Source organism: Aulostomus chinensis, chromosome 23 (assembly GCF_037954235.1).
Source record: "Aulostomus chinensis isolate RoL2024-O1b breed Wild chromosome 23, RoL_Achi_v1.0, whole genome shotgun sequence".
NCBI lineage: Eukaryota > Metazoa > Chordata > Actinopteri > Syngnathiformes > Aulostomidae > Aulostomus > Aulostomus chinensis.
In genome coordinates, this window is record NC_141342.1 from 5249534 (window position 1) to 5276590 (window position 27057).

Below are 27057 nucleotides of genomic sequence, written 5' to 3' on the forward strand. Positions count from 1 at the left end.
TGGGACCGGGTCAGTATCCGGACTGAACTGATGATCGAGTCGCTCACAACTTCAGCTTGGGTCGGGGATCAGCGAGCATCTGTTTCTGTCCCCTGAATCTGAACATGTATTTTTTCTTTAAAAAAGCACAAACCAGCACTGTCTTCACTTTGTCTAATTCATACTATCAAGTGTTTGTTTTTCAAAAATGTATTTTAAAAATAAAAAAGGGGGAAAAAACTTGCAATGAGCATAACAACTTTTCAGTTCTGGAGTAATAAGGTCTTCAGCAGGGCAGCGCTCAGGAGGAAGCAGGGCTCCAGTCTCCAACCGTAGCCACGTTACAAACAAACACTGCAACTTCATTTCCACTAAAATCCTTCTGAACCTCTGAAGGACCGACTTGGTTTCCACAGACGCTTCCACGGACGCCCGGGCACTGAACACCACACACCATAGACTGACACTCCCTTGATATCAGCCGTGACTGCGAGACTCTCCTGGGCCTGGAGAGAAAAACCACGACGATGCTGCGGCTGTTGCTGCCATGAATGTAACTTCCATTCAACATCCTGAATGCACATGGAGGCGGGCGGCGTGTCAGATGTGCTGCGTCACACGTGTGCTGCAGCCCACAGACGCATCAGGCAGCTAATTACATGTGAAGTCTTCTATGTGAGTCACAGCCACTCAAGGTTACAACAGCAACCGGCAACTTAGAAAAACTACTATTTCAGCAAGTGTTTGGAAAAGCTGAGAGGAGGAGGGTAACTCTGCTCAGCCCCTCTGTAGCACCTAGAAACACTCCCTCAGTTCTCAGGTCTGGAGCGTCACGCAATGAAACGGCGCCACTATTAAGTGAGCTCTCAACTCTGATTGATCTGCTGTCCGCCCCGGGAGAACGATCCCTCCTCTGGGACCCTCCCTGAGGTTTCTGGCTTTCTTCCCTCTCCTATGTATTTTTAGGGAAGTGTTGGTTGCCCTGATGGAAGGACTGAGGGCAGCAGACGTGTCATGTGACACAGACTGGAAAGCTCCTCGAGGCAAATTCTGATTTGTGATTTCAGGGTTTATGGATACAATTTGGTTGATTGAATCCACAACGACAGAAGATCCTGATGAATTGAACCTGGAAGATCAACAACTTCTGTTCACCGGAGCTGATTTACTGATTCAATCACCCACAATCACATGGAGCAATCCTATTGGCTGCTGGTGAGGAACCAGGAGATGTCCACTTCCTGTTGGTGGGGGAACCAGGACATGACCATTTCCTGTTGGACTACAAACATGCCTCCTCCCTTGTAGTCTAACTTCCTGTTGGACTACAAACATGCCTCCTCCCTGACATGCTAACTTCCCATTGGACTACAAACACACATCCTCCCTGACACGCTAACTTCCCGTTGAACTACAAACACACCTCCTCCCTGACATGCTAACTTCCCGTTGGACTACAAACACACCTCCTCCCTGACATGCTAACTTCACGTTGGACTACAAACACACCTCCTCCCTGACATGCTAACTTCACGTTGGAATATAAACATGCCTCTTCCCTGGCAGGCTCACTTCATGTTGGACAACCAACACGCCTCCTCCCTGACATGCTAACTTCCCGTTGGACAACCAACCAACCTGTAGGCACACCAGGGGTATGGTGTAGCAGTATATTCAGTGTCCTGCAGCAACTTGTCTATGCACAGCTAATTACGTTGCACATTTTCTATTTGGTGGAATGAAAGTTGAGCGGCACAGTGGAGCAGTGGTCCTCACTGTGGCCCCCCAGCAAGAAGGTTGTGGGTGGAGCCCCGGCTGCAGCACGGGGTCTTTCTGGGTGAGTCTCCATGTTCTCCCTGTTCCTGCTGGGTTCTCTCTGGTACTCCAGCTTCCTCCACAGTCCAAAGACATCAAGAGGGACCAGGTTAATCCAGACTCTAAATTGACCGTAGGCGTGGCTGGGAGAGCCAATGGTTGTCTGTCTCTATGTGTTGGCCCTGCCATGGACTGGTGACCTGTCCAGGGGGAAGGCTGCTGGGATAGGCTCCACCCCCACCACCCTCAACAAGAGAAGAGGGAGAAGATGGAGGGATGCATATGAGAGATGTGTAAAGTAGGATGAATTACTTTAGAGGAGAACTTCAGGTGAACTTCCGCTTCATCAGCTAGACTCTTCTTCAACTGAGCCCAGGCTTCCCCCAGAGTCCTGAGAACAGATCAGAGAGAGCGAGAGGGGGAGAGAGGGAGAGAGGGAGGGGGGGTGTTTAATATGTTGTTTGAGGAGGGACCACACACACAAATGTACATTAAGACGTGTAGGGAGGGAGAGCAGAGGAGAGGAAAGTGTGAGGAGAGCAGGGGAGTGACGCCTAGCTGGTGAGGGGGCAGGGTACATCCTAACACACACACACACACACACAGATGGAGTTCAGCTGTAGAGTCGGTGCAAAAGTTCAACAGACTCAGCGTTAACCAGTAAATCTAGGGGGCCGAGCTGAGGTCCACGGCCAGTTCAGCAGATAACGAGGATGGATGGAATCATTTCCAGCTCAGCTGGGGGACGAAGGCTCAGAGCGTTGGGAGGAGAAGTGTTTCAGTAAAAGTAACAGTTGTACACACTACACACTCCAGCAGGTCAGACGTACGAACATCAGGATTCTGATGGGTGACAGACCGTCGTGCAGGACTGATGGGCTTTACGGGGAAGCGGGTCACACTGAAGCGCCATGAAGGCGTGGAATTCCCTCAGACTGGCGTCCAAAGGGTTCCTGATTCTGTCTGAACTCGGCCACTTGTGCCTCTATGACATCATGGCGTTTGACAATAAATCCTCTGAGATATTTTCAAAGCTGGTTGAACACAGTTCTGCAGATGTGATTTTAGCTTCAGTGTCACATCACACGCATGTTCAATGTTCTGCTGAGAAGCGACGCACAAATGCCAAAGCTGCATGTGACTGTGAGATTCAATCAACACACTGCTGAGTCTCTGCTGAGGGTCCATGGAGGGTTCAACATCATCTTATCTTTCTGCTGCCACTGGGGGGCCTTGGCTTTAAAGAACTGATGATAAATGCCACCTCGTGTCATTGCCAGGAGTTCGGTCCCTGATTCTTTAGGGATGATAACACAAACGATCCAGGGACCAAAGTCCTGGAACTGCTGCTACAATTGTTGTGTTGCTATTCATGTGCATGTCAGGTATATTTCATGTGACAGTATTATATATATATTATATATACAATATTAGAACCTGTAATCCGTGGTTGTACAACCACACATCACAGGACCGACCGGTCACGGCTGCTGGCAGAGGGGAGCTAGTTAGCTCAGCTGTCCCGTTCACAGGCCCTCGCTTTCCTGGCAACATCTCATTGTATTAGGCAACAACAACAGAGCCCTGACGTGCACATCAAAATACACGGATGCAAACCCGAGTTCTGATGCTGCAGGGGCTGTTCTGCACACTCAGCACTTCTGGCTGATCTACATGTCAATAAAAACCTGGGAAATTCCTCCCCACGATGCCTGTAAATATCCTAACGTCCTGCCACAATCATCCCGTTTCAAGGCCAGAAAGATCTTGGTTAACATACCAAAGTCTCGCTACAAAGTTCCTGTTTGCCGATGGTGTTGGCAAAATATGCTCCTCGACCCACTAGCGCCATCTAGGGGTTCTTGACCTCCAGGTGCCTGCTGGCACATGCGACTCCAATATAACCAGTTCATACTTCTTTTGCTACATGATGGAGCAGTAATATGTATTCTTCCAGCATGCTTAACACGTAAACTAACTTCAGGACAGCCCAGTCCAAACGTTCAGTAGAGTCAGAGGCGCGTAACCCAGACAATCAACCAATAACATCCTGTGCATCTCCTGCCATACACAGCACACTGCTCTCTATTCAACAGAGCAGACGCTCTGCAGGATTGGTAGCAATAAAAAGTGGTCACATGCCTTGTGGCCACATCTCCACCAAACAAATGGTAAATTCAGGAAAAAATAGACGGCTGGTTCTGGGCTGCAGCCACTCGGATGGTAGAAACTGACCAACAAAACAGTGATTGTGCTGCCTGACAACAGCGCTGGCCTGGGGGGGAGCATAATGAAAGTATTGTGTTGCACTTTTCTGGGTGTGGGCAGACTGACCCGGCTGGCATAATCTGGATTCTATATGGGACAACTCTGTCCCACTCCAGCCCTGCAGTTGCATGCTGATAGGAAGAGGCGAGGTCTTATAAGCATGTTCAGAGTGAGGAGGAGGCTAAGCCCGGCTAAGCCTGGTCTGCAGGCTGTTTCTCAGGCACCATTCTCCTGGCGGGCTGCAGTGGGTCTACGACAAGTGACAATTACAAAAATACAAATGCTACGACATAGTGTTCCAGTACTCAGAGTGGAAAAGACTACCAAACTGACTCATTCACATCAATTACACATGAACATTCATCCACAGTCTGCTAACACATGCTGCCTTCAATTAGCCTGCTTTCAGCTCGCAGAGAAGGAACATTCTGGAATAAGAGTGGGATTTATTCCTTGTGAATCTGCAAGAGATGGAATGTGTTGCAGCTTTTTCTAAAGGTCAAATGTAGCACTTCATGCTACTGGAATATGCTGATTAGATGTTACGAAAAACCTGGCAACATCAGGCACACTTGTGTTTGCACAGACAAGTTGCTACTGAGCAAAACTGTAAATGAACTGTTAATACTGTAAATGAACAGTAAATACTGTAAATAAACTATAAATACTGTAAATGAACTGTAGATACTGCAAATGAACTGTAAATACTGTAAATGAACTGTAAATACTGTAAATAAACTATAAATACTGTAAATGAACTGTAGATACTGCAAATGAACTGTAAATACTGTAAATGAACTGTAAATACTGTAAATAAACTATAAATACTGTAAATGAACTGTAGATACTGTAAATAAACTGTAAATACTGTAAATAAACTGTAAATACTGTTAATGAACTGTAAATACTGCAAATGAACTGTAAATGAACTGTTAATAGTGTAAATGAACTGTAAATACTGTAAATGAACTGTAAATACCCTGTAATTGTTCTGTGTTACAGGCGGTGCACCTAACGGGACCCACTGACAACTTTAGCTTGCAAAGTTATTTAAATTTTTTTGTTCAACCTGAGCAAAATCCAAGTGAGTGAATGACCTTCCTGCAGTTTAGCTTTGAGCTTCCCACCATCGACCATTTCTCTGGAATCAGTTTACAGATTATAGTCATTATTCTCTTCATTCAAGACATTTGTTTCAGTCATACTTCAGCCAAAAAGTACTTTTCTCAGCTTTAAAAAAAACAGTTTGTCTCTGCTGCATCACTTCTTTGTGAGTCCAGACTGCAGAAGGAGCCAGCCACACGTATTTAGCTAGAAGCTGATGGAGGCTAATGGCTAGCAACAGCTATACTGTCCAAAAACGTCTGTTTACAAACTCTCAAACTCTTTCTTCAGTAGAATCCACGTTTTCTTAATCCGACCGTACGATCAGGAGTCCACAAACGCTTTTTATATGACAGAAACGGAAATGGATTGAACAATCTGTTTCTGTTTCTGGTTCAAATTAGCACAGAGCACAGCGAGCTGGTGACCCAAGCTCAAGCGCTCGTCTGCACTCCTTGATGATGACGGAGGGTTTTAGGTTTTTTTTGTTTGTTTTCATCTCAAATCAAAGTAACCCGATTAAGAAGACGTGGATTATACCAGATTTTAGTGTTTGTAAAGTGCCATTTTTTGGGCAGGTTTCCTGTTTGTTGCTGTTGCGGTCGCCTGAGTGTGCGTGCCTGGCTCTTTCTTCAAGAAGAAGTGATGCAGGGAGGAAAACATCTGACCACTGCTCATCTGAAGAGCACAGAAACATAAATTTATGCCTCAGTCATTAAACTACAGACGAGCCATTACACACACACTTGACACACACACACACACACAAACACACTTAACTTATGTCGAAGTTTTTCAGAATAATTTCAAGCTTGATGTTGCTACACACTGTCCCTCTTTTCATGTGGAATCTATAAATAATGATGAGTTTAATAATGTTGCCGTAGGCACCACTCCTAAAAATCACAGCTTCTTGTCTTTGTCATGGGCCGGCCCATGATGCCCTCAGCTTCCTGGTACTTCATGTTCCAGGGTCCCTCAGAGAACCAGACAAAGCACTAGCCTCAGCGTGATAGCCCCTCTGGTGTCAGACTGAAGAGAAACCAGTGGCTCCAGACTCCCTCTCACTGCAGGGCCTCCTTACATTCCCCTCTAAAAACCCCACAACACACACACACACACACACACACACACACACCCCTCCTCTCTCTCTTCATAGCTGGAGTATTCTGCTGCAGGACGGAGATCAAAGCGGGCTGTGATTTACAGGCAGGCCGTACTCTTTCACAGCATCCCTGACAGGACCTCCAGACCCCGACTCACACTGGGACGTCTCGCCTGGTTGGAGAGTCAGCCTGGCTGCCTCATTGTTCAGACTGAACATTAACCTGCACCTACCACAACCACTCGGAACAGACATTCAACTTCAAAACTGTCTCACTCAGATGTTCTGCTGCGACATTCGTACTGGATCTGGGTTTTTGTATGGTTGCGTTGTCTTGTTCGGGTTGTCTGGCTCTGTATCTCTCCGTTTGCATCATCATGTCACATATTATTGTTGTCGTGAACCATAAATTATATTTGAACCAAAGAACAACACCAGTGCTTATAAACCCTAGAAAAACCAGATTCCCTGTGATTCGTGACAGCAGGTGGAGATGAGGACTCTCCCTGGTGAGCTCATCTGGTGCAGCTCTCCTGCCTGCTCTGCTGCTGGTGACCACACTAGTCATGCTGTGCTAATGTTAGCCTAGCTCTAAAGGGGCCACGCTGGCAACGACACAAGATTCAAATGCTGAAATCCAACCTGCAAGCTGGTGCACGGCATGAGCTTGATGATGTAGCGTCAACAAAAGTAGCCACTGCTACACCAGATAGCTAACATGCTAAAAATATTTTTTCAGTAGAAGTCGAATAGAAAGCGGCTCAAAAATACACTCTTTCCGCTGGTGTGAACCTGCTGCTCCTTGAAGTTGGTTCAACTTGCAAAGTTCGTGTGAATGTTTGTTTCCCCACAGCCCAGAGAGCCATGCTCGCGGCTCCCTTTGTAACTGTATAAATCTAGACACCGCCTTGCTCCTGGCCTCTGCACACCTCCACCGGCAGCCAAACAGGACAACGTATGTGATCTGCTCATCATGATCGCTCTGGATGGAGACACTACACGGAGCTTTCATGACAATCTATTACAAACTCGTCCAGGAGGAAGTCTTGGACAGGATGGATGATGAGAGGAGTTCACCTGGAAGAGGGTCACTCACCCTTCTTCCTGGCTTGCCAGAGGGATCTGGGAGAGCTTGGAGAGATTCTTGGCATATTCTTCCTCTATCTTTATCCTAAGAGGGAAGTGGAGAGTTTCATTACAACACAGGAAACACACATGGACTGAGAGTTGTGTAAAGGCTGTGGGGTAACACAGCGATGTACACAAAAAGGGGATGTTTGAATGACAACTGATAAAGTATGAAAGAAAGACAGATAGCCGATGGAAAAAGCAGATACCTCTCTCGTATGAACTCTGCCATCTCTTTCTGCATCTGCTTCCCCTTCAGCTGTTTCTGCAGCAGAACATCGAATCCTGTGATGCAGCCGTTGCCCTGGGGATCCTTCTTATCAGTCTAGCAGATAAACACAGCAAACACACAAGAAATGCAATTTTAAAAGCAGAGCTCAGCAGCAAGCATGAGGACGCCACACTGGTGTCCGACCAGGGCTCAGTGATACTCATCAGCTGCTGAGTGAGCTAATAGAGCATCATCAGATAGAGGCTGCTGTCAGAGCAGCAACTGGCCTTCATGTCTGACGGGGAAGGACACTTTCACACATCGGAACATGAGACTTAAATATCAGAAATTGAAAATGAATTGAAAATGAAAATGAATGAATTGATATGTTGACAGCGGCTCGGTGGAGCAGTGGTCCTCACGGTGGCCCCCCAGCAAGAAGGTTGTGGGTGGAGCCACAGCTGGAGCACAGGATCTTTCTGGGTGAGTCTCCATGTTCTCCCTGTTCCTGCTGGGTTCTCTCTGGTACTCCAGCTTCCTCCACAGTCCAAAGACATCAAGAGGGGACCAGGTTAATCCAGACTCTAAATTGACCGTAGGTGTGGCTGGGAGAGCCAATGGTTGTCTGTCTCTAGTGTTGGCCCTGCCATGGACTGGTGACCTGTCCAGGGGGAAGGCTGCTGGGATAGGCTCCACCCCCACCACCCTGAACAGGAGAAGTCAAGTCAAGTCAATTTTATTTGTCTCGTGCCAAATCCCAACAAAAGTTATCTCATGACTCTTTCCAAGTAGAGCAGGTCTGGTACCTCACTCCTTCAATGAACCTCCACCCAACAATTCTCCATCAGCAGCACATCCTGCAACAGCGGCAACGAAAACCTTCCTTTTAACAGGCAGGAACGTCGAGCAGATCCAGGATCAGTGGGGCCGGCCTTCTGCTTTGACCGGTTGGGGGGAAAGAGAGCAGGAGAGCGGGGCAGAGACAAAGACAGAGAATGGAGGAAGACAGAGAGACAGAAGGAAAGAGAGGGACAGAGATAAAGAGAGAGAGAAAAGGAAGGGACTGATGGACAGACGGGGACGTGAGCAGGTGGAGCTACGAAGAGAACAGGGAGAACATGGAGGGATGGATGATGGATGGATGGATGCATGATGGATGGATGGATGGATGCATGATGGATGGATGGATGGATGATGGATGGATGGATGGATGCATGTTGGATGGATGGATGATGGATGGATGGATGGATGGATGGATGGATGCATGATGGATGATGGATGGATGCATGTTGGATGGATGGATGATGGATGGATGGATGGATGGATGGATGCATGATGGATGGATGGATGGATGCATGATGGATGGATGGATGGAGGGATGGATGGATGCATGTTGGATGGATGGATGATGGATGGATGGATGGATGGATGGATGCATGATGGATGATGGATGGATGCATGATGGATGGATGGATGATGGATGGATGGATGATGGATGGATGGATGGATGGATGATGGATGGATGGATGGATGGATGATGGATGGATGGATGGATGGATGATGGATGGATGGATGATGGATGGATGGATGGATATGTTGACAGTGATGTTAAAAATTACTCTCTCATCGATGTCTTGAGCTCCACAGCTCCCCCCCCCGCGTCATATTCTTATGACCCTAGAACCAAAAAAGAACCGGCCCCACATGTTGAGCTGGAAGCGAATGGAGACTGATGGCGAACGACAGCAAACCTGCCCAAAAACCTCAGTTCACGAACTCTCAAGGTCATCGCCCGCTATCATTCACGTCTCTCTTCAGCCGTATAATCAGGAGCCCAGCAGCAATTTGAGTTAAGATAACAAACTGGAGCACCTCTGGGTTTGGCGCGGCCGTGATGCACTGGCTCTTTCTGCATTCTGGAGTCACAATGTCGTGATGTAGTGGTGAAAAATGTCCTCCTGAGCTCAAGGTATTGGTTTTGTAAGTAAATACAATTAAAAAATACTCTTTTTTGGGTGAAGTATGGCTTCCATCTCCAGCTGGAGCAGGGAACTGTTTTCAGCTCTGATAAATCCACTGTTCACTACCTGCCCTGCTCCACCAACAACACAGCAGCCAGACACGTGACTGCAAGCCCATGCTCGTGTTCCTCTGGGTCCGTGGGATACGCAACACACAACAACAACTAGACAGAGCGCATCACTACCAGCTCGACGTGGGGATGCAACTCCTGCTGTCCTGCACTTTTGTATCGCAGGATAAAAATGATGCTCCGGACGCATAAATGCCGTGTACACAAAAATATACAATTTGTACCGAATTTTCTACACAAAAAATGGGGTACAAATTAAAGATGAGCCGTGAGATTGTCCAGACCTCCGTGGATACAGAGCTCTTAGCTACAGGCGAGTCGCGGCAAATAACATGGCAGCAGGAAAAGGCAGAGTTGTTGTAACATTATTATTGATATTGCTCTTGTAATTGTGGCCAGTGGTTCTGGCCAAGCTGGCCAGAGCCACTGGCCGTGTCGGAGAGGAGCGAGGTGGCCGCCGCTCTCCTGCTGGTACACTCCAGGTTCCTTCCTTCTCTCCTTTGTGCAGAGATTCAAAGGACAGAACTGAATATTTAGTTTTCAATTTCCTTTTCTCTCTCTATATCATCTCTGATTTTGTTGTTACCACGTCTGAGGTGCCAAACTAAATTCCATCTCATGCTCAGGATTTCTACTTGACTTTTAACATTCATGTTCAATGGGAAAACAAGAGGATTCAAAGAAATGATCGGAGCTTGAAGAAGCTATCACAGCAACTGTGTGAGACCAACGGAGGAGCAAATGGTTTTTTTTTCATGTGTCGAGAGTGAATGAGTTCAAACAACTATTCATATGTAAATGAGCTAGCTCATTAGGGGTGGGTCCACCTCCAAATATGGCCATTTGTTGCAGCGAACTCAACAATGTACAATCAAGTCCGTGAATCCCCAAGAGTCACACACCAGAAGCAAACTTGCTTGTGACTTTGTAGTTATGGTGAAAAGAACACATCTCACTCAACATCTGCTGTGCACACGCGCGCAAAGACTCGCCTGCAAAAGAAGTTCCACTAAGTTTGATTCCAAGTCCGGTTCTCTACATGGTACTGAAGGACCCAGGACAGGGCAGCAGTATGCCTGTTCACACCACTCCATTCCAAAGCATGAGTTCTGAACAGACTTGTTTTGTCAACTTTGCCTACACACTCCCTTGGCTGTGCTGACGAGGTCATCCCACCTGGGAGAGATTACTCTGTGGGGGGGGGGGACAGGCTCCAGCGAGTTCCGTGTCACGTACGATCCTGCCTCACAGATCTTATGAAGCCAGCACCGGCTCTCAGCGTGCAGCACGACCAGGGTGACAGGAACATGGAGGCGTGGTGCAGATGAAGGGGAGCCGGTGTTGCGCCTGCCTGGAGGTTCAGCTGCGATTTACTAGCAGAGCAGCAACACAAACACCAGCACGGCTCTGCTGTGGTTGGGGACTGGCAGAGGAATTCCCACTGATCAGCCACCGTCTCACTCTTTCTTTCAACGGCTTCTCTCTCGTCGTCATTTCACCCTTGGTTCGATTCATTTGATCAGTAATCATAATTCTGCAAAGACGGAACCCTGATTAAGCTCTGGAGTACACGCACTTTAAATCCCAGAGTGTGTGTGTGTGTGTGTGTGTGTGTGTGTGTGTGTGTGTGTGTGTGTGTGTGTGTGTGTGTGTGTGTGTGTGTGCGCGCGTTGCGTGTCGTATCAGCAGTACGATACACAGATAAAAGTATTACTTCCCAACACACTTGCATGTATTCAGGACCAGCTGAACCAGACCGCCATCATCTTGATAATCCATTTTTCAGCCAGTTAAAGTCTGGAAATGCTTGTCGATACAACATGAACAAAAAGGTCTTTGTAGAGGAAGTTCTGGGCAAGAAAAAAAAAAAAAGAGTTGAACTTAACCTAAAAATAAGTGGATGTTTTTGTCTCGTGTGTCCCCAACAGGCAGAAAATATTTCTGAACAGATAATTAGGAGGAAAATTACAGTGCTGGGGGATACTGGAGCCACGCTGCTGGGTCATTTTCTGCCTTATTACTGTTATTTATATTTTCTTCTTTGCACAGTCACCATGGATATACACACAATCTGCTGGATTTAAGACCAAATATACAAAGAGAAAGAGAATTTCTAGTTTTTTTTGTCCTGTTACATTTACCTGACATAAAGTATTGCAGCTAAACAGTATTTCTGATGGCAGGAGGCTCTCTAGATGGCCACTCCTCATGGTTAACTGGCAGCAGCGGGGCCCTGAAGAGTTACGGTGAACTCACCCAGAAGTAGTCACAGTAGCTCCACTCGTCAGGTTTCAGTAGCTGTTGCTCCGGCATGAACGCCGGTAACGGGAAGGTCACACAGTTGATCTGAGAGAGAGAGAGAGAGAGAGAGAGAGAGAGAGAGAGAGAGAGAGAGAGAGAGAGAGAGAGAGAGAGGATCACTAGGAGGACAGACAGCTTGATGCCACTTACAGTCCCGCAGCGTTGCATGATGCATTCTTTGAGGCGCACGTGGTGGCGCGCGCGTGTTTGTTAGATGATGACGGTTCTGTACTCTGTGTTTGGATGCAGTCGGGATGCTGGCCAGCAGTGACGCTGGATGATGACAAACACATTTTCGTGAGTCTTCCCTCGTCACTGTAAAAGTGTCCGACAGAAATCAACACCAACAGCCCCTTTTTTTGCCTTGTCCCTGTTTTTTCTCCCAACATCACCAGTTCTCGCTCCCAAGCTGATTCTGATCGCGGCGGCCCCTCTGCTGTCAGGGGAGCACCTCAGTCTACCATGCGCTTCCTCCCTCACATGGAGTCGTCATCTTTTCACCTGAAGGTGAGGAACTTGACCAGGAGGACGTAGTGTATCCACCAGTCTCCGTCTGTCCCCTCAAACAGGCTCCCTGATCAACCAGGACACAAACAGGACCCTCATCCAACTGCAGACACGGCCAGTTGGGTTTGAACAGACACCCAAACAACTGGAGGCAGCGAGGGGAACCCAACCAGTGGCTCCTGAGCTGGTAGGCGACGCCATGAACTGCTGCATCAGCTGATTTACTGCCACTAACCGCGACATCAGGAAGTGGTTGACCGTGTTGACCTGAACCTCTGATGGTGAAGGCGGCTGTTGGCTGTTCAGTTCCAGGAAAGAGTCGCATCATGACTGATAGAACCAGAGCCCACGTCATTGTTTGTCGAAGTTTCCATTTTCAATCATGCACACAACAAACTCATCCCAGAGTTTCTGAACCCATACACAGTCAGCAGAGCTCCCGAAGCGAACCGTCGCCAAGCTCTGAAAAGACAACGAAGACGAAAACTGACCAGTGCAGATGTTGTGTGGGGTCCACACACACACACACACACACACACACACACACACACACACAAACACATCCTTGTTCTTATATCTTTGTGAGGACTTTTATTGATGTTATACATTCCCTAGCCCCCCCCCCCTAAACCTAACCATCTCAACCGACTGCCTGACCCTAACCTCCACCCTAAACCTAACCAGAACCTGATTCTAACCTCCACCCTAAAACCAAGTCTTGACCTTCAAACGGCCCTTTGAAGATGTGAGGACCAGCTAAAATGTCCTCACTTTGTTGGTAAATACGTATTATAGTCCTCAGTATGTAGCAAATACAAGAACACACACACACACACACACACACAAACTTGTCACTTGTGTTCAGCACAATCACTCCGTTGCTTTGGCAACACTCATCTGTGCAGCTCCGAGTAGACATGTAGAGAGGACACTTTGAATCGACCCAGCGTTGCTCTCTGGTCTCTCTCACTCCCCCCGATCCAAAACCCTCCTCGTCCTCTTTGGGACCGCCACGCTTTGTTCAGCCACTCACCATCGAGCACCATCTAACATGTCAGTACAGTTAACTGTGTGTCCTCCTCCCGTGACGTGGAGTGTGAGGAGCTCAGCCACGCCGGGGGGCAACCCTACAGGAGCGTATGTGAAGCCTGCTGCCGTAGCGACCCTCAGTGCTCTCATACCCTTTAAGCCCCCACAGTGGGTCGGAAACGTTTGCTACAATACATGCCTGACTTAGTCAAAAGGGATTATAGCATTGATGGCTGCCTGGGATGCAGCTGCTCACGGTCAGGATTTAACAAGTTAGTCCTTCTAGATTTAACAGACAGAAACTCTGAGTCGCCACTACAAAAAACCCTCTTCCAATTCAATGTTTCATCACAAGGACAGAGACGAAAGGAGGGGAAAGAAACTGTATGCTGGAAATAAATTAAGTCATTGAATAAAGATACATGCAGACCCAGGTTTGGCCCGGACCCCGGAGCCAACAAAAGGAGCTTTATCTTCTCACATTCATTCCAATTAACCTCGCGAGGTAAACAGCCAGCAGCAAGGATGCCCTGTTTCTATTTAAGAAACTTCCGTGGCAGCAGAGGAGCCTGGCCTTTCAGTGCAAATCTGCAGAGGAAAGCCTTTAATTCAAACTTATCTTGGCTTACGAAGCTTATAATTTGGGTGAGGGAATGGCTTCCTATTTGGCGACTGCTGGGGTCCAGCGGGGGACAGCGAGCAGCGTTTAGATAGACCCCTGCTTCTTTTGGTGAAGAAGAGGACAAGACGACTTCCAAGTTTTACTTTTCTTGCATTTGCATAAAACTATTTGCTGACCTGAGCTGACAGCTGCAGACGGCAGGGTTCCATGACCAAGGATGACACTTTCAAACATGAGACGTACACGTTAGCATATCAAGCTAGCGTGATGGGTCACACATAGGTGTTGGGAGCTAACAAAGTCGCCCCCCCCCCCGCGCCTGCATTACAGCTTTGTGACTCCAGAATGCAGAAAGAGCCAGTCACGTGTCCTGAATTTAGCTTGAAGCTAACAGAGACTGATGGCTAACAACAACAAGACTGAGAGTTGGTAAACGGCCTTTTTTGGGCAGTTAAGCTGTTTTTAGGTAAGTCGCCATTAGCTTCAAGGTATGTCAACGTGCTTGGCTCTTTCTGCATTCTGGAGTCATAAAGAAGTCAAACTGTGAATTTAGGCAGGTCAACTCAGCAGATGAAACTTTTTAGGTCTTTAACCTGGAATCTGTTGTTTTGATCAAAGTCAGTTTGCCACCGTTGTCTCTATAAACTTTGCTAAAATAAAATATAGAAGTTCCACATTCAGCCCATAGCAGGACGAGCTGAGCTGTCACTCAGCGCTTCTGGAGCCCCTCTCACCTTTCCTTCTCACGTTATAGCCATCTGCCTATCGCTGGCACCACCCTGGTTGCTATGGAAGCACTGAATCTCTTCTGCTTTCAAATGCAATATTGTATTTAAAGAAAAAAAGCTTCTGAGAAAACAGAAGTCTGAGAGAACTCCATAACCTCACACAAGCAGCACTACTCTTGTTTATCAAGCTGATGACGTGACAACAGAGGAGCAGTCATCTGGATGCTGGTTAGGATGATGTCACTGTGTATCTGTGTACTAGCAACTGACAACACGCACCAAACACTCCCCTCGCAGGAGACAGGACAGGAGAGAAAGCTCTGATATAGTCAGAACTGCACTTTTAATGATACTCTCACGGTGACTTGTAGTTTATGCGCACAACTCATGCAGTACACCCATAAAAACCCCCACCAGGGAAATCTGCGCTCTTGAAAACTCCATTTCCCCGTCGCATCGTTTTCAAAGTTGTGGAAGAACATAGTTAAGTCTCCAATCTGGACCTTCAGGGCTTCTGTAGAGAGACGAGAGTTCCCACTCACCGTGACTGTGGTCTCCTTGTTCTGTTTCCTGGTGGGCGACGTTGATCCCGGGCTCTGCGGGGAGAAGAAGGACGGTCCGTCAAAACCTCCGTCCTCCATGTCAGACATGACTGCTCGACACACACACACCGTCACTCGCACACACACAAACACTGTTGTTTTCCCGGTGAGCTCTGTTAGAGTCTGTCTGGTGTTCTCTCTGCTCCTGCTGCTGCTGCTGTGTGTGTGTGTGTGTGTGTGTGTGTGTGTGTGTGTGTTGCTGAGCAGAGTAGGGAGGATAGTTCTGCAGAGCAAAGCAAAGCTTTCTCTCCCTTTGTGAGAGTGGATGCATGTGTGTGTGATTCTCCAACTCCTAGAACAGAGTCATTCCAGTCTCCTTTAATGAACCATACGTGTGTGAGGAGGTTGAAACAGAGAGGGACACAGTTAGAGCCTCCTCTCCCTCACAGACAGAAGGACCGGAGATTAGCAGATGTTTGTGTGCGAGTGTGTATGTGTATATATAGGTATGTATTAAATATATATATATATATATATATATATATATATATATATACACATATATAAATATTTAAATATGTGTATGTATATATATATATATATATATATATATATACAGACATATACATGTTTATAGTGTGTGTGTGTGTCTGTGTGTGTGTGTGTATATAAACTGTATCAAAGGCTGGGCTTTGATATGCAATGAGGGAGAGGAATGAGGGTCTAGAGTGAATAAGTGGTGGGTGGATCCTGTGTAACTGCCTGCTTAATTATGATCAAGGGACCAGATAGTGTAGGAGGGATTAATCTGCTGGTAGCTGCCATCAGCAGCTCCACTGATGGGGGGTGATGAGAGGGAGGGGAGATTACAGGATGGAAAAAGTAGAAAGACATCACACATCACGATTGTGTTATCAAGCACAGCTCACGCTGAGTTAGTGCAGTGCAGGTGAGCGACACAGCCGAGCGTGCCGGAGGAATCAGAGACCGACGGAGCAATAAGAGCCTGTGACATGACGACATGCGTGAACACACAAAAACTGATTTAAAAAGGATCATGTCAACTCCTCTGACAGTGACCCGTTGTTAGGAAGCTCATTGTTGTTTCGTTTCTTTTTTTTAACAATCACAGTTAATTGCAAAAATCCCTCCCAGAGCAGTGATTTCACCTTCAAAATCAAAGCACCCGGGCTTTATTACTCCGGTGGTTTTGTCGGATCTTGCTTTAGGAGCTTTATTCTGAAAAATCCCTGATTCCTGATAGGTGCTGCTTGTGACACTTTGCCTCTGTGAGTGTTTTGGTGCCTTGAAACTCAGCGACCATTTCTGAAGCCCACTGCTGAAGAGAGGAGGTTACAGAGCCGTATTAAATCAGAGCTTTATGAGGAAACAAGATGAATGAAGTCTGCCCTCGTTGAGAGGAACGCTGAAGCTCCTCCTGGAGGTTACTGAAGGCCTGAACACGGCGCTGATGTTGGGAGGCTGTTCCTCAGTTGTTTTGGAGAGACACATCTGGCTGTTCTCTTCTGTGTTGGAGGCTGTGAGAGTCTGAGGGTGTGTTCCTCACGCTGTCTCAGGAGGGTGTCTGAGACTGCAGCGAGGCATCAAGGACTCTTCAAAAACTGAACTTCCACTTCCTGTATGCTGAGATGCCATCAAACTGCCTCTGGAGAAGTTGGGAGAGGCGTCGATGTTTCATCAATGCTGCCGTAAACCTGTGTGCAGCTCCCTGACCAGCTCCAAACAGATAAACAGCAGAAACCTTTCCATTTCTATGCAAATGTTCAACTGGAAGATAAGCATCAACTTCTAACCCTGTCAGTGCTGCAAAAAATGCAATGTGATACGTTAGCAAAGCCTGTTTTAGGTAGGGAGCAAACAGTAGCTTGCTAGCTGCTGACATTAGCATCATTCCGATAAAGTAGCGCAGGATTAGGTCTTGAGCCCGGTTGGTTTACAAAACGCATCTCGACAGAGGCGGAGCACCAGCGAGCCCCCCCACACTGGAGAGGAAGCATCGTAATCGCTATCCCTTGACTTTTTACGGCATGGCGGTCCCTCACTGTCAAGTTCATCCTTTAGCTACGAAATGTGATTTAAAGCTGCTGCACGATGGAATGAAACGCCAGGAGGCTACAGAACCAAGAGTCAGAGTTTATAAGCTGCTGAGCTGAATAACTGAGAGAAAAATGATGGCTATACAAGTCAACGTGATCAGGATCAGCAGACGGATGAATGTGGGCGCTCATGTGGGCAACAAGCATTTCAGCACTCCAGTAATGTCACGTACATGTCAGACCACCACAGTAGCTTGCTAACATGATGCTAACATTAGCTGAACCTTGACTTGCTGCTTCCCGGCAAGCTAACGCTAGCTCAGTCGCTGTCAGTGAGATCAGCATTGTTAGGTACTGCTCTTCTTATGAAGTCCCCTCGGCTCTGTAACCATATCTTGCTGCTTGTCGCCTCCGCCGCTACGGCTGGTTTTCAGAACAGTGTCTCTGGATTACATTTTCATTTGAAACCAAAGTTTATAGAAGATGATTTCATTCAATAATAAATCATAATCATGAACTGCATTTAAATATTCATCATTTCTGTCACCGGGATGTTGAATTTTTGACTAAAACATGAGAGCAACTGATCAGCGTAGGGTTGCGGAGAGGCTGTACCTGTGGCTCTGTGCTGCTCTTCCTGACCAAGCTGCTGTGTGAGTGCTCCACCTGATGAGAGGGACTCCCACCTGAGAGGAAGCCGTTCACTGGGAGACAAAGGTAGACAGAAGAAGAAACATCATTAGTTCTGCCATGCAAGTCCATCACTACGTGTGTGTGTGTGTGTGTGTGTGTGTGTGTGTGTGTGTGTGTGTGTCCTCAGCAGCTGCTAGTGATTTACTCGACCAGGCTGCAGATTGAGATGTTTGAGCAGTGGTGTCCAAACTACTAAAAATATAATGGAATACGGGCCCACACATGGAACTTGACTTTTACCTCTTCAGCAGGATTTTAACAACAACAATGTACCCGATCATGTTACACCTCATTTGAAACCTGGTGGTGTAACGATTAAGAAACACCCAATCACGATGAATAAAGCTACTTGTAGCCGGAGTTGAGTGAAAATGTTGCTAGGCAACTGACAAGCGACACCCACATCCTAACTCCCAACGTCATCACCGTTAAACTATGGGCATTTAACTTTATCTGTAAGACTCCAGAGAAGAAGAATTAACAACACTCCTAGCAGCATTCTTTACTTCCAGTTATTACTGCAGTGTAGGATTGCTCCGCGGCCACAGTCGCCTAGCTAGCTTCACCTTCTCTCTCCCTGTCGCTAGCAGCCAGTGTTGCTTTGACCTCCGCGACACTCCTTCTCAGTCACGGTGACGGTCTGCTGAACACATCAATAGCAGGCTGAGCCAATCAGGGCCTGGGTTGTTGAGCTGCAGGGCTGAAACCCCAACCAGACCCCAGTTTACAAAGCACACCATGCATCACTTGATTGACACTTGACAGCAGCCTATGAGATTATTTCAGTAGATATTCTTTTAGCCAATAAACAGATGAAAAAAACGGTACCGAGCATGAGGGGATCAGGTTTCAAGGACAACAACAGGAGGCTTGCACACCGGCGGTGCGTAAAGTTAGTTTGGCTGCGTAAAGCAGCGCTGTAGTCGTTGAACCCGGTGAACGCGGCAGAGCGGGAAAAAAGATGGCCAGGAAGTGATTTTTCGGCAGAGGAAGAGGCTGAAATGGTGCTTCAGCTGTCTGCTTCGGACACTCGGACACCTGTGGTTGACCGGGCAGACAACCAGCAGTGTTTGCAGGAGTGGACCGAGACTTGGAGCTGTGAGGGACCGATCCAGTTGTTCCAGATGTGTGTTCAAGTTCAAACAATCAATAGTAGGCTGTGCTGTGTTTGAAATGCTGTTGTTTACTTGTCTTGCCGGCCAGTTAGCAGCCAGATTTGCATGAGGAATGTGTGAAGTAGCTGCGTCAGAGGGGGAGGGTCAGTTAATTAATAATTCATATGTTAATAAGCCTTATTATCTAATAAATTCGTACTCATTAATTCAAGTCGATAACATTTTCGAACAAACGTTAGTTGGTGTGCTAATAAGCCCAATAACCTATTAGCATAACAGGCCTGACATGTCCTCACCCCTACCCCCTTCTCCAGTGCTGTGAGGGCACCACCAGACTGACTCAGAGCAACCTGAGCCTGCTGCTTTGAGGACGAGCTGCCAACCCTTTTCAAAAGAAAATAAATGAAAAAAACATTGTGGAGAGCTGCGTTTTTTCTTTTCTTCAAGTCTCTTCAATTATCAAGCATAATTAACCTACAATGGACTGATTTTGCTAACTTTAATACACTATCACCTCCAGTCTGTGGCCCATCTGTTTGTATATTTTCTTGTATGTGGACCACACTGAAAAAAGTTTGGACACCCCTGTGTTAGAGGAACTTCCTCCCCAAGTAACTGAAGATCCTTCCTAGTATGCTTTCACTTACAGCCTCAGCTGCTGCTGCTGCAGCAGTAAAAACAGTCACAAGCTCAAAGAAAGAGGAGCCAAGCCTAAAGGCTTCATCACAGGTTATCAGCCTCATAACCTTTCACCTCTTTCTCCCGTTAACCTCACATAGAAGATCAGCGATTGGACATTTCAGGCTTATCTGAGTCATAAAGCGCCGCAGGCTTGATGAGGCTGTCAGGGTTGGAGAGGAAGTGGAGGTCGCCGGACAGAAACGGCAGGTGAATGGATTTAATCGACCTCAGACAACCAGAGTAACTCAAGAAGGAGCAGGTGTGGGGACACGAGGGCAGGAAGGCGCTGAAGGGGGAGATACACCGAGCTGCGAGTGAAAAAAGGCGGGAAACCGACAGAGACAGGAGTGCACAGCAAACAAAGACACAGGGTGACAAACGCACGTTAGCACCTTCATGGGTTCTCTCAACCAGAGCCCAGTGGGATCTTTTGTCAGTGCTGTGAATCAATTTCATTTGTGTCAACCTACAGTGACTTGCACTTATTGGTTGTGCAGGAAAGTCTTCACAAATGAACAACAGCCTAAACATTTCTGAAGCGTTAAAGCAATTGTTAGCGATACAAAGCTAACGTTAGGCTACATATAAACTACACCACAGACACATGACTCCTGCGCAACTTTTTTAATCATGACTTTTAATTTCCCTGACAGCCTCTGTAGTTTCCTTTAGACACTTGGCAGCTCTGAGACTCTTAAAGCTTTGAAAGTCAAGAGTGCAGTATTACTGACATCATGCTGATACTGTAGAACAAAACCTTACATTTCTTAAACTGAGATCTGTGGTTAACAGATCTCAGATGAGACATTAAACCAAAAATCCCATTGAAGGTGGGGGAACTCGACATGCAACAATGCTAAATTATTTACAGCTTTCAGGACTCATTCTTGTGCTTCTTTATAGAATAAGAGAGGAGCTCGCTAAAAAGTGCACGTTACCTCATAAATACGAGTCTTGTGCTCACAAACACGCCTTCAACTCCTCCATCAGTTCTTTCTGACTCCAGACTGCAGAAAGAGCCAACCACGTATATTAAGCTGGAGGCTCACGGAGACTGACAGTGAACAGCAAAACTGTTTTCAACATCCATTCAGAAACTCCCTCACAACCGATAACACACCAAGTTTGGCGCAACCGTGGAAAAGCACAAGCGAATCTGTTCAACTGAATAAACTCAATTTGCTCAGGTGCACTTGGGAGTTTATAAATGGACGTTTTTGACAGTTTTGTTGTTGTTAGCCGTCAGTCTCCATTAGCTTCGTACCAAGTATTTGTGTCTGGCTCTGTCTGCGTTCTGGAGTAACAGAGAAGTAATGCAGGGGGGAAAACATGTCTTTGTGAGCTCAAGACTCCTGTTTGTCAATACTTGAAAGGTAAAATACACTTTTTGGGGGAGGTTTTGCTTTAAGTACAATTTATTTCCTATTAATACAGCACTGCAGCGCGACATGAACTCCAGAGAGCTGGTGGAAGCAGGTCCAGAGCCCACCAGCACTATTGTTCACACATGAACCAGCAACATGATCCTGAATGATGATCCTGTATGATGATCCTGTATGGTGATCCTGTATGAGCCCACTGCTCCAGCACTGCTGGACCCTCTGGGCCGCTCCATCCCAGGAGAGCCAGTCGGAGGGCTTGTGTTTGGGCTGAGGTCACTGACAGCAGCTGATCCTAACGACCAGGAGCCACCAGCAGTGCTGTGAGCGGGAAACATCGTGGTGGATCTTTGTGTTTGCTGCCTTCAGGAGCAAAGCCAGAGGACAGACAGAGGAGGCCTCAGTTGAGGCTACAGATAAATTAGTCACAGGAAGTGTGTGTGTGTGTGTGTGTGTGTGTGTGTGTGTGTGTGTGTGTGTGCGTGCGTGCATAAGTAGTTGCTCTGTGTCACTGTGGAATTCAGCACAATTCACCGCCTCAGTTCACTAGAAGTTGAGAAAGTGATAGATGGAGATATGGAGTACCTGTCGGCAGGGAGTTCTTGTGTCGCAGGGGGGTTTTAGGAGTCCCGGGTGCACTGGACGGCCTCTCCCATGTGGTCTCTGATGGAGGAGAAGAAAAGAAGGAAGGAAAACAACGTTACTAGGACAAAAGCTGCCATTTCACCTTTTTAATTGTTGGCCGTGCTGCAACTTTGAGTGAGGAAAGTAAGAAGAAGTGATTCTGTCCACTGGTCAGAATGGCAGAGTCTGAGTCCAGTGTTCCGCTCCATTTGTTGTGGTGACTAACTATCACAGTGGCCATGATTTACATGCCTCTCAGTCTGTTGTCACGGAAATCAAACAAACAGACCAAAACAAAATGAACAAAACGAACAAAATGAACTTCTGAAAATTAGTCAAATGAGAGGTTAAACAAGGCTTTGAACCATCATTTTCTGAGAACCATTTTTTTTTAGGCAGCATAACTGCCAATAATTTTGGTTACCAATAAAACTTTTTATTCATTTTTAAAAGAAAATGTCCAACATTTAATGGCTCCAGCTTCTCCTGAGGATGATACAGCACTTCATTAAACTGCTGCAGCCATTTTTTTGTGGACTTATTTATTTTACAAATTTCTAACCCTTTATAAATCAACAAGTACTCCCACACAAGAAAACTCTGCTGAGGCAGAAAAATCTACTGCACCAAATGAATTCCAGCCTGTTTTTAACCACGAAAACCAGACTGAAAAGTATTCCCCCAAAAACTCTTACACACACTGATAAAAACTACACTCTGCTGAGGTACAGGAAGGCTGCAAAGTTTATTTGTAGAAAAACAATATGTCCAGGACATGAAAAAAAATGAGGGAATGTAAAAAGAAAAATGTAGTTTTATTGCTGTACTAAACAGCTGCCCTAAATTTAATGAGGCTTCCTTTGACCCGTGCTGCTCGCGCTACCTGAGCTACCCAGACAGACACAAACACACAAAGAAAGGAATCACATGGCCTCCCTGGTGGAGGTAACAAAGATAAAGTCATGACCCCAATTTGAATTACAGCACCCTGCAGGTTGCGTGCTTGGGTTCCGTAATGTGCTTCTGTATGTAAACTCGCTGATCCTGTCGACGCGGCTCTGATGGAAACAACCATCCATGAACTATTAGAGTCACCGAGCAGCAAATCAGGCAGGGAACCAGACGAGCTTGTTCGAGTGATGCTTCACCCAAGGAGTATAGTTTGCCTTTTAAGTGCTGACAATAAGATTTCTTGGGTTCAGAAAAATGTTTTCATCCTGCATCACTTCTGTATGGCTCCAGAACGCAGGAAGAGCCAGACATGTGCATTTACCTTAAAGCTAACGGAGACTGACGGCTAACATCAGCAGGATTGTCCACAAGTGCCTGTTTACGAGCCCTCCAGGTCATCACCCGGTACAATCTTCGTCTTCCTTATCCAGCCTATGATAAGAATCACTTTACCTATGACGTATCCAGCGCTAACGCTGAAGTGCACGCTACCACAGTTCAGCCAACACGACGCTAGGGGAGCTTGCAGGGGCTCTGCATCAGAATTAGCAAGCACAGCTAACAACCCAGCCAGGAGGATGACGCTCATCCTCCAACTGATGTGTGCCTCAAGATACATGAAGGAACGACAGCACTGAGCTTCACATCAGGAAGAAGCGCTCAGCCGTCGAGCGTCCACACAGAAATCAGACCAGCAGAAGCAACTTCATGCAACAAGCCTTTCCCTGCTAATAAGTCCTGAGCTCCACGAGAACCTACTTTTCCATCGTCTGTCCCTGTCTCACTCCTGCTTCTAAAGAAGCTGGAGAAGAACCAGCAACCGCGACTGAAGGGCTGGCTTTCATGTCCCCTCCCTCACGTCCACTCTCACCCCAGCGCTGAGCTCAATTAGCCTTTTACTGTCACAATAGAAGAAGAGGCAGAGGCATGTAAAGAGCTCTTGTTTCATTCTGGCTCGCACTGCTCTACTTGGTACTGCTGAGCAGAAGAACCCATCAGCTCAAATGACACGCATGGAGGGGATAACTGGCAGAGAGAGGCTGGGCCTTCACATCTGATGAACAACATCAGCGCTCAGCTTCACTCACGGGCCCTGAAAGCCTCAATTTCCCTCTTTAGCCTGTCGTCAACAAATCGATCCGGTGAGAAATACAGGATATGAACGCAGAAAAATATGGCCTTAGCTACTTAGCTGAGAGAAAGGGTTTTTTATGGTGACTTGGTTTCTGGTCATTAGTGTGGAAGTCAAAACAGCTTTAAAAAACAACAGGTTTATTCCATTTGGCATGTGGGCGGTGCCCCGTTGACCACTGCCAAGCCAGGGCACGAAACCAAATTGAGTTAGCCATTAGCATCTGCCTCTGAAGTAGGGCAGCCTAAACCTTCTACCTTAGAAGGCCAAAACTGAGCCCTGATGGTGGACGACAGGCAGAACTGCTACACTTGATGTTGCTAACATGCAAAATAGCACTAAGATCCCAAGTTTTTACAGAATACTACACGTTTCAGCGACAATAAAATGTATTTTGTAAAGCGCTCCCATCATATTACAGGTTAAGGTCTTGAGCGCAGTCTTTGTGGTAATCCGAACCAGAACACGAATGCACTGCAACACAAGAAGGTAGTGCGTAGCTGCAACCATCCATGCCACTGTTCTACCCTTGATGAGGATTCTTATACAGAATTCTTATCCATCTTACATTTTGATGGAATTTCTTCGGTGCAGTTTTCTTCTTCTCGGTCAAATTCATGTTTTTTCCAGCTCGCTCCTCCTGTATGTCATTTATATGAATATTTTATCGCAATATTAACATTTTTTTCATGCAAAACCCCAGGCCACCCATCCTAACATGAGGATATTACAGGTTTGTGTGCATAAAAGTAGTTTGAGTCTCAAACATCAACTTTGCTATTTGACTTGGTCTGACGTGACCTTTGACCCAGACTGCACCCTCTTAAGAGCTTCATATCCACGTCTCACAACAGCAGTTCTCTGTTCAGGTTCAGATAGTTTAGGTCAGAAGAGGAGTGGCTAACCAGAGTGTTTCAGGTGCGAGGGGTGAGGATGTCCTCCTCCTTCGCCATCAACGTTCCCCTCGGTCAGCAACCCCCCCTCAGACCCGGGAGCCTTGACGAGAGAAGATTTGTAGCTTTCTGCCGTTTTGCTCACACAACAGGAGCCAGGCGTCCACAGCCTCTTTGTTTCCCTCTCAAATGTTTAGGAGGGATTTTTGAGGAAAACTGAATCGAATTGCATGCGACTTATTTAACAACACACCCGTAGTCTTGAAAAGGAGACGTGAAATCACTGACATTTACAGAAATGCTGAACTTGAATGCAACAAGTTGCGTTTCCAGGCAACAGTCTTTTGAAATGCAGATGGTGGATAATTTCCGTTGAACAGGTTTCTGTACAGGTGAGAGATCAGGCTGTTAGCTTCATGGCGTCAGATGTGCAGCGGCGCCGTGGGTAAGTCTCAGCAGGAGCCTTGTCTCAGACTGTCAATCGTCTCAAATTGCCTTGATAGTGGAGACAGAAGAGGACTTCATCCGCTCCTTTCAGGCTTGTCAGAGGTCTTGATGATGATGTCAGTGAGTCTTCTAGGAGACATCAAGTTCATTTCTGCTTCCTCTGAACAGGTTTCCAGGCTTCAACGTGACTGGTTCACACACGGCAGAGTGACACACGAGTGGAGCGACTCGGACGCCGTGGCATCAGCGTGAAGTCGGCCAGCAGTGACGTGAGACGCCCCTGATTCTGAATAGGAAAAGGGGAAATGGCCTACTTAGCTCTGACACAGCCATATTTTATTTATAACCATATGACACTTGTCCCTGATGCATCAGCTACTTCCTGTCTCTGTTTTCATCAAGCGGAGCGGCCGACTCGCGCTCGGTATCATCCCCGGGAAGAAAGTAGTGACAGAGTGCTTGGTAGCGATAAAACAGCAAGCAGAAGAGGAGAAGACATTCTGACTGTTGAGGGAAAAAAGTTTTGTGCGATGCGAGGCTGCTGTTTGCTCACACTGAGGTGTGCTGTCTTGATTTACACGCTCTAGCTTCTACACACCTTTGAGTGGGCGGGCCTGCGTGGGTGTTTGATTGACAGATGGACTCATGTAAACAATCTGGTGGATACTGCAGCTTCCCATTTATCCACTGCTATTTTAAGCTTTTCTTCCCCCGAAAATTTTTTTTTTTTTGCCTTCAGTCAGAATGGTGAACATCCTTGGATCTGAAGCACCTTTCAACAAGTTCTGATGTTGTTACAAAATGATCGGTCAGAATAAAAAATCAATGTTTAAATGACACATCGTGCTGAGAGAGCTGCTGCACTTAGAGAACCTTCAGCCGCCGCCACCGCCGCCGCCTCCTCTGGAGTTGCACAACATAATTTACACTTTATTAACTTGAATATACATTTTAAAGTACATTATCATATCTGTGTGTGTAGAGAAGAGCTATACTGGTTGAGGCTTCTAGTCCACTACATTTGTGGGTTGGGCCATGCGTGTGAAACTGGGCGAGCGTCGCTCAACACAGTATGCAGGTGTCTTTGAGATGCATCACTCCAGCTGTAATTCCTGCCATTATTCACCGATCTTTACAAATAATCACCTGAACAAATTTATTATTTTTATTTTTTATATTTTATTTGACAGCACAATGTGCAATAAATATCTTGCGCTATAAAAGCTAAAAGCTAATGTGCATCTGTAGTCCCTGGGTGAAAATCCAGGAGCTCCAATCTGAGCATGAAGTCATCATCTGTAAGCATAAATTAGAGCCGAGCACCCGGCGATTCCCCAGGCCAAAGTCACGCGTTGCAGACACGAGATCTGGCGTGAGTCAAGATGGCCGCACCCATGGAATTCCTTCAAAAAAGCACACATGCAAAATTCCCTAAAATCTGGGTTAAAAATTCCAATTTATTCAAACAACTGGGCTCTTTCACTTGCTGTAGAAAATTCCTACTTGTCAGTGTGTATCCATGCTAGCCACGGACGCTAGCAGCTATCATCTACGCATCCTGAATCCAGCTGTGACCTCAGGAATCCACAAACACAGCGCTGAGCTTGACTAGCTGGCGAACTCAACTTGCTCCGTTAACTAGCCTTAACTGACA

The 27057-nt window shown here is 46.7% G+C and overlaps 1 protein-coding gene across 2 annotated transcripts in view; it reads right to left on the reverse strand.

Moving 5' to 3' along the window:
* gas7b (growth arrest-specific 7b) overlaps positions 1–27057 on the reverse strand; it is a 65473-nt gene that overhangs the window by 13264 nt on the left and 25152 nt on the right. For both annotated transcript variants that reach the window (XM_086196182.1, XM_086196180.1), the window contains exons 3-9: positions 21942–22019; positions 18104–18192; positions 15432–15485; positions 11959–12048; positions 7609–7724; positions 7368–7442; positions 2107–2185 (exon numbers count right to left, since the gene is read on the reverse strand). In XM_086196182.1, coding sequence (XP_086052308.1) covers positions 2107–2185; positions 7368–7442; positions 7609–7724; positions 11959–12048; positions 15432–15485; positions 18104–18192; positions 21942–22019 — 581 coding nt within the window. The remainder of the gene's footprint in view (positions 1–2106; positions 2186–7367; positions 7443–7608; positions 7725–11958; positions 12049–15431; positions 15486–18103; positions 18193–21941; positions 22020–27057) is intronic.